General features: G+C 40.9%; 1 protein-coding gene across 1 annotated transcript; it reads right to left on the bottom strand.

Annotated features, from left to right (window-relative positions):
- Nucleotides 1-61: 61 nt before the first annotated feature.
- Nucleotides 62-6,629, bottom strand: si:ch211-67f24.7 (rho guanine nucleotide exchange factor 33). The gene is made up of 7 exons (XM_010780016.1): nucleotides 6,461-6,629; nucleotides 6,120-6,209; nucleotides 5,463-5,507; nucleotides 4,415-4,579; nucleotides 3,412-3,497; nucleotides 3,208-3,326; nucleotides 62-306 (listed from the first exon to the last, which is right to left on the bottom strand). Exons 3-7 carry the CDS (start codon nucleotides 5,502-5,504, stop codon nucleotides 185-187), a joined length of 534 nt encoding a protein of 177 aa, XP_010778318.1. The 5' UTR covers nucleotides 5,505-5,507; nucleotides 6,120-6,209; nucleotides 6,461-6,629; the 3' UTR covers nucleotides 62-184.
- Between the last annotated feature and the right edge of the window lie 1,090 nt (nucleotides 6,630-7,719).

Genomic DNA, 7,719 nt, shown 5'->3' with positions numbered 1-7,719 from the left:
TTAAGAGCATTCCATGGAATATAACAAAAAGTGTTTCTGAAGTGAATTACATACCCTTCCTTCAATTATAGTTTTATTTATTATTTTAAAACACCCAAAACTTCCCTCTGAGTTGCAGAATTCATACAGAAACCATGATGAGTAAAGTTGTGTTTGTATGTTTGTATATATAAAGGTGTACTCACTATGGCTCCAGGGTCATCAGGTGGTCCGGGGGCTTCCTGTATTTGTCGTACAGCTGGTTTAACGTCGACACGTATTCCCACTCCGAGTGGAGCAGCTGCATCGCCACCTGATGACGAGCGTCTGGAGGAAAAGAGAAACATTTTAATTAACGATAAATCACAATTCTGAAAAGAATATTCTGGGGGGGGGGAATCTGAAGAAAAAAACCATTTAATTTTCTTTTCTTTGAGAAATGGGGCGAAGCCTACAAGCTAGTTCAGGCAGTCAACTCGAGCACTTATGCTGCATTCATACATAACGCCCCTTGCCACTCTACAACCAACCAAACCGAGTCTCCTTAATATGCTGCTCTATTTAACCTGCCAGATCTCTCTCCATGCATTGCTTGCTGATCCTATTGCTGCAGCTACTTCCATGTCACTGCTGCTTGCCTGCCCCAGCATCCACCCCAGCTCCACCCCAGCTTCCACCCCAGCGTCCACCCCAGCTTCCATCCCAGCTTCCAACCCAGCTTCCACCCCAGCTTCCAACCCAGCTTCCACCCCAGCTTCCACCCCACCACCACCCCAGCTTCCGCCCCACCGCCACCCCAGCTTCCACCCCAGCTTCCAACCCAGCTTCCACCCCAGCGTCCACCCCAGCTTCCAACCCAGCTTCCACCCCACCACCACCCCAGCGTCCGCCCCAGCGTCCGCCCCAGCGTCCACCCCAGCTTCCACCCCAGCTTCCACCCCAGCTTCCACCCCAGCTTCCACCCCAGCGTCCACCCCAGCTTCCACCCCAGCTTCCACCCCAGCTTCCACCCCAGCGTCCACCCCAGCTTCCAACCCAGTTTCCACCCCAGCTTCCACCCCAGCTTCCAACCCAGCGTCCACCCCAGCGTCCACCCCAGCGTCCACCCCAGCTTCCAACCCAGCTTCCACCCCAGCGTCTGCCCCAGCGTCCAACCCAGCTTCCAACCCAGCGTCCACCCCAGCGTCCACCCCAGCTTCCACCCCAGCTTCCAACCCAGTTTCCACCCCAGCTTCCAACCCAGCATCCACCTCAGCTTCCAACCCAGCGTCCACCCCAGCGTCCCCCAGCGTCCACCCCAGCTTCCACCCCAGCGTCCACCTGTAGGCTCGGGGGGTTAGTTATTTAATCATCCCTCATCGTGCGATGTATATCTGTGGAGTGATGAGGCCCGAGCCTAGACGCCAAACTCAACTATATGCTGCTTCTAACAAACATGTCAAAGAAACACGTGAGTTGTCTGACTGAAATATATATTTTTTTTTTTTCTCAGATCATTTAGTTTTTTGTGAAAATTGAATTTTTTCGTCTTCTGAAAATCTCAGAATTCCGAGAACTGTCCAAATTCTGACTTTTTATTAGAATTCTGAAGAAAAAACAATTACATTTTCTCTAAGAATTGTTTTTTTTCATTTTTTATCCTGAAAATCTCAGTATTCAGATTTCATTCTCAGAAAAATGTTGCCGGAAAATCTCAGAAATCAGAATTTCCTTTTTTGAAAAAATAAATATATACAGTGCACCCGGAAAGTATTCATACCCCTTCACTTTTTCCACATTTTGTTATGTTTCAGCCATACTTCAAAATTGATTAAAGGTATTTTCTCCACATTCTAGACACAAAACCCCATAATGACCAAGTGGAAAAAGTTTTAAAATAATTTTTGCAAATGAATTAAAAGTAAAACCATTACAATTACAGCCTCAAGTCTTCTTGAGTATGACGCTACACGCTTGGCACACCTCTTTAGACAGTTTCTCCCATCATTCTTTGCAGATCGTCTCAAGCTCCATCAGCTTGGATGGCGAGCACAGCCATTTTCAGATCTCTCCAGAGATGTTCAATCGGGTTCAAGTCTGGGCTCTGGCTGGGCCACTCAAGGACATTCACAGACTTGTCCCGAAGCCACTCCTTTGTTATCTTGGCTGTGTGCTTAGGGTCGTTATCCTGTTGAAAGGTGAACCTTCGCCCCAGTCTGAGGTCCAGAGCACTCTGGAGCAGGTTTTAATCAAGGATCTCTCCGCACATTGCTGTATTCATCTTTCCTTTGATCCTGACTAGTCTCCCAGTTCCTGCTGCTGAAAAACATCCCCACAGCAGGATGCTGCCACCACCATGCTTCACTGTAGGGATGGTGTTGGCAGGTCTGGTTTCCTCCAGACATGATGGTGGAGTGCTGCACAGATGGTTGTCCTTCTGGAAGGTTCTCCCATCTCCACAGAGGAACACTGGAGCTCTGTCAGAGTGATCATCGGGTTTTTGGTCACCACTCTGACCAAGGCCCTTCTCCCCCGATGTTCAGTTTGGTTTGGGCGAGCAGCTTTAGGAAGAGCCGTGGTGGTTTCAAACATCTTCCATTTGCAAGTAATTGAGACCACTGTGCTCGTTGGGACGTTCAATGCTGCAGACATTTTACCCTTCCCCAGATCTGTGCCTTGATACAATCCTGTCTCTGAGGTCTACAGTCAATTCCTTGGACTTCATGACTTGGTTTATGCTCTGATATGCACTGTCAACTGTGTGACCTTATATAGACAGGTGTGTTCCTTTCCAAGTCATGTCCAATCTATTTAATTTAACACAAGTGGACTCCAATCAAGTTATAGAAACATTTCAAGGATGATCAGCTCAATTTCAGTGTCAAAGCAAAGGGTGTGAATACTTATGTACATGTGATATTTCATTTGATTATTTTTAACACGTTTGCAAAAAATTATTTCAAAATGTTTTCACTTTGTCATTATGGGGTATCGTGTGTGGAATATTGAGAAACAAAATGAATTTAATCCATTTTGAAATAAGGCTGTAACATAACAAAATGTGTACAAAGTTAAGGGGTGTGAACACTTTTAAATACACTGTATTTGTTTCTCTCAGAATATTTTGTTTTCTTTTTCTGAAAATCTCAGAACTCCCAAAAATGTCACTTTTGGTCAAATAACACAAAAAATGCCTTACATATCTGACATCTGTAACAAAATGAGTACATTTATTGATATTTTTCTCACCAGTGCCCTCATTCAGTCCGGCTTTGAGTCCCTGCAGGAAGCAGTGCAGCAGCAGCTTCCCCCGGGACACACACGACGCAGCACACACACACTGCGTCCTGCGCTCACACACATCACCGCTGAACAAAACACAAGGAACCATGGAAACAACTGTTATTTATTTATCTATTTAATTATTTAAGTATTTGTTGTTGTTTTACTGACCTCTTGGCTGTGGCGCTCTTGTCTTCCTCCAGAGGTTTCTGTCTGTAGAGCTGCAGGATCTGACCGCTCATCACCCCGAGCTCATCCTGCAGGAAAACAAGCAAAACACTCAAGAAATACACCAACAAATATTATTAACAATGTGTGTTGGGATCAGGGGATTGCCCACAGTATTGAGTATGTAAGTCGCTTTGGATAAAAAAAATTAAAAAAATTAAAAAAGTGTCTAACAACAAGTGACATGTAATGTAAAGTAATGTAATGTACAAATAAAAATATATACAAAGCACAAAAAACACAGCATATAGTTGTATTCCTAGAAGATGTTCAGTTGACGGTGTTACAGGTGTGGTGTGTCAGGGCGTTGATTAAACAGCTGATTGCTGCAGGTGTGCCTCAACAGAAGACCACTCTGAAATGTGCAGCTGTTCTCTCCTACGTCCCTTTGAACTTTGGATTATACATGTTTTTTTATATGGATATGACTATTGTGGTTGCACTGGGTTTAAAGAGAACACTTCTGCAAAGTGCCGGATGCTGTCGAAGGTGAGCACACACTATGAGAGTTCACTATGGAGTGAAAGGTACAGTATGACATAAAGAACAGGAAAATACATGTGTTGAAAAGTCAGAAAAATAACAACATCATTTGGAAATATTAAATCTGTAATCTAATTATTGTAAAAAATGAATAATAAAATAATAGATGAATGGTGCAAAAATAATGAAAAATTAAATAAAAAAATGTGGAATTGCTTGAAGAAGAAAAAACATTTAGTGAGTAAAAATAAATAGAGAAATAAAAGATAACGAAATAAAATATCTGCAAATAAAATACGATAAAGTAATAGATTAAAAAAAATGGTATATAGTTATTCTGTCTAATAACTGTAATGGGTGCACATCTTTGAGAGAATATAACCCATTGTATGTATTATGATTATGTGATCACAACCCTCTGTCTCCACATGATCACATGTCCCTCATCATCTGATGGTCTCACCCTCAGAGCCTCCACCAGCGCCTCCACACGCAGAGCCTTCTTCCTGCAGCTCCTCCGGTTCTCCTGCAGCTCCTCCCTCAGGTCGCTGTCTCCATGCTGGATCTGACTGAGCTCCATCAGGGCGCCGCTGAAGCCCGACTTCAGCTCCGACACCATGCCCTGCAGCTGATAGATCACTCACAATGTTAATTACATTCATCAAAGCGGCACAATAAAACATATGTTCACACTCCTGATGCTGTAAGCATTTTAAACTGACAGCGGCCCCTCTGACCTAAAATAGACGCGTACCAACCAGGAGGAGACACAAAATGAGACACAAGTTCATCAGAAAAATGCACAATGAATGCCCAAATAATAGACAAAAAAGGAAACAAAACGGACACGAACTCAACACGAAATACCTACAAAGAAACCTACACATTTACCACAAAAGTAAAACAATTACTACAGAGCCATGATTAGGTGAAAAGGTGCTACAGGGCGATACAACATTATACAAAAATAACTAGAGACACACGTAACGACCTCAAAGGGACTCAAATGGACTACACAAAGACACAAAGCGCCCAAATAATACATAATACAAGCGGACACAAAACTACCGTAGAAGATGGAAATCTACTGGAAAGACAAATGACGACAAGGACACATGATGGACCAAAGAATACAAAGTGAAAAACAAAACAAAAAGAGATTCAACAACTATAAATGTGTGTGTGTTTGTGACTAAAGGTGTTCAACCAGTTGTCTCATAATCCAGACAGAGACATTGGTCAAACAGAAGTAAAAAGAGCTCTAAATGTAATGTGAGCTGAGTCTTTAAAGGTCCCAGGAGTGGGGGGGGCAGGAGCTCCAACAAGCCGTTTAGGACAGAGAGTGAATACACACTATACAGAGATGCTGTATGAGAAACCAATGTGAGTTTGGAACTTTGCACAATATAAATCTATTCTATCCAACAATGGAATTATGATATGATCAGTAGAAATGGCCATGACATGGGACCTTTAACAGAGGATAATGAGAGGAGCTGCAGGATAAATACCTTTGAGATCTCAGAGACGAGCTCGGCCTCCTGAGGCTTCATGACCTTCAGAGACACAGAAACAGCACACAAACAACACAGACAACACAAACAACAGGGCTGTTTGCAAACTCTGTGATAATCTGCACAAACATCACAAGTGTCTAAAGCTGAGGAAATGAGTAAAGTAGAGTTTGTAAGTCCACTGTGCAGTGAAAGGCATGCTCTCTTGTGTAATTCACTCCAAAACATAAGATATCATTAAAAAAAACTATTCAATATTTAACCTCTTCTGAACTAAATGCATATTTAATTGGTGGAAAAATGACAAAAACCATATTAACTCCAAGTGTATTTCCAGTTGCTTCAAGCACAAATGAATTTAAAACCAAAACAGCCTATGAATACTTTTCTGCAGAATATTTAGCCAAGTGTATTTATAATTTAACATATGTATATTTATTGCATTAATATAAGCATACGATAATCAATCCCGCTTAATAATACAAAATAAAGTTTTTAGTAAATTGAGTAAATGGAAAATGTGTTTAAAGCACTGAAAACATCTAATTTCTTTCACATGTTATACTCCCACCCATATATTAAAGCGTGTGCATTTACTAGAATAGTTCAAATCACATTATAACCCAGATTTAAGGAGTTACATCATGTGTGTACCTGCTCAGATGTTGCTCTGCCAGCAGCCGCTCTGCTGAGGAAGCGTCCGGCTGCCAGAGAGCTGCAGGAAATATCTGCCAGAGCCAAGATCTGCTTATAGACAGAAGGCAGGATCAGCAGAACAACTGAACATCCAACATGCAACACATTTGTGTTTTTGCAAAAATGAATAATTTAAATGCACTTTTAAACTGCCTAATAACAGATCTCCTTATATCACTTTCAAAATGTGCAGAAATCTATTTTTTGCTGCAGGTTGTGAGACGTACATGCTACTTATAACATTTTGTAACATGATAATAAGTGAGTGAAGTTAAATGAAGAAAAGCAACAGGACTCACCTTAGTTGGAGCTCTTAGATATTCCTCCTCCAGACATCTGAAAAGAGGCAGTAAATCCCCCCAAAAGACCCCAAATATCCGGTGCTTCCTCCTCTGTGGAGACGTGTGGATGTAGTGATGAGCGGTGTGTGTGTGTGTGTGTGTGTGTGTGTGTGTGTGTGTGTGTGTGTGTGTGTGTGTGTGTGTGTGTGTGTGTGTGTGTGTGTGTGTGTGTGTGTGTGTGTGTGTCTCCCGTGTAGCAGACTGTGTGTACATGAGGTGTTTCTCATGCTGCTAAGGAAGTCACGTTCAGTGTGTATCATGTAACCGTACAGGAAACACTTTACTATATTATTGTAAAACAGTATATTGTTTTGCATTTGTGTAAATGTTTTCCTTTTCAACATTTTATTGTAATAATAAATAAACATTTTATTGTAATAATAAATAAACAATATTATCGTAATAATAATATTTGAAGTTGGTTTACAAATAAATAAATTAACTAAACCCCTGCTACACTACGAGTAAGATGCTGACATTTCATTATTCCATTGAAATGTAAAATGTAAAAATATATTAAAAAAATTGTAAATTATGTGCAAAAATAAATACAAATACATTTTATATTTAGTGTTATTTATGTGCAGAATATATAAACTAATATAGTATTTTCATATATTGTGTTATTGTGTATATTTACTGCATGATTTTACTCGGTTTCACGTTGAGGTCATCGTTGAGACCTTGAGACACGTCGAACAACATTACGTTAATAGATTTTATCACCAGGTCCCAGAAAACGGGAGAGATGATTTTGTCGCCTGTGATTTCCCTTTAATTTTCTTCACTCCGCCCGTGTGGATCAGTCTGCAGAATAAATGGAGCGGCACTGTTTTGTGGAGGGGCGTGGTTAAGGGGCAGTACTTGAATCTGATTGGCCGCTTGGCTCAGTTAAAACTTTTCAAATCTACAGCAGCTGACGGAGCTGTCAAAACAGCCGGTGAGCGAGGTGAGAAATAACGACAATTAATACTGTATTTATCCACATTTATGTATTGCTTTAACACTATACAGCTTCTAATTAATCTCTTATAACAGCTACTTAAAGATATTTGATATAATTCCTCTTTGTTTGGCGACTTTGTCTCATAAATTAGCTTTAGAGCTAACGTTAGCTAACTGACTGTCAGTAACACATGTCTCTGAACGTCATTCATATAAATAATAATAATTAAAACTGTAAATGTTAAATAAAGTGTTGTGTTTTAATATGTTTT

The sequence above is a fragment of the Notothenia coriiceps genome, unplaced genomic scaffold (genome assembly GCF_000735185.1).
Source record: "Notothenia coriiceps isolate Sejong01 unplaced genomic scaffold, NC01 NC01_scaffold00021078, whole genome shotgun sequence".
In the NCBI taxonomy this organism is placed as follows: domain Eukaryota; kingdom Metazoa; phylum Chordata; class Actinopteri; order Perciformes; family Nototheniidae; genus Notothenia; species Notothenia coriiceps.
The sequence above is the reverse complement of the archived record's forward strand: the minus strand, read 5'-3'. Positions and strand labels throughout refer to the sequence as shown.

Excerpts from the sequence above, each read along its gene's own strand:
- si:ch211-67f24.7 (XM_010780016.1), bottom strand. The coding sequence starts at position 5,504 with ATGAAGCCTCAGGAGGCCGAGCTCGTCTCTGAGATCTCAAAG. Across the intron at positions 4,580-5,462 it reads TCGTCTCTGAGATCTCAAAG|CTGCAGGGCATGGTGTCGGA; the intron begins GTATTTATCCTG and ends GTGATCTATCAG. Across the intron at positions 307-3,207 it reads CGGACTGAATGAGGGCACTG|ACGCTCGTCATCAGGTGGCG; the intron begins GTGAGAAAAATA and ends CTTTTCCTCCAG.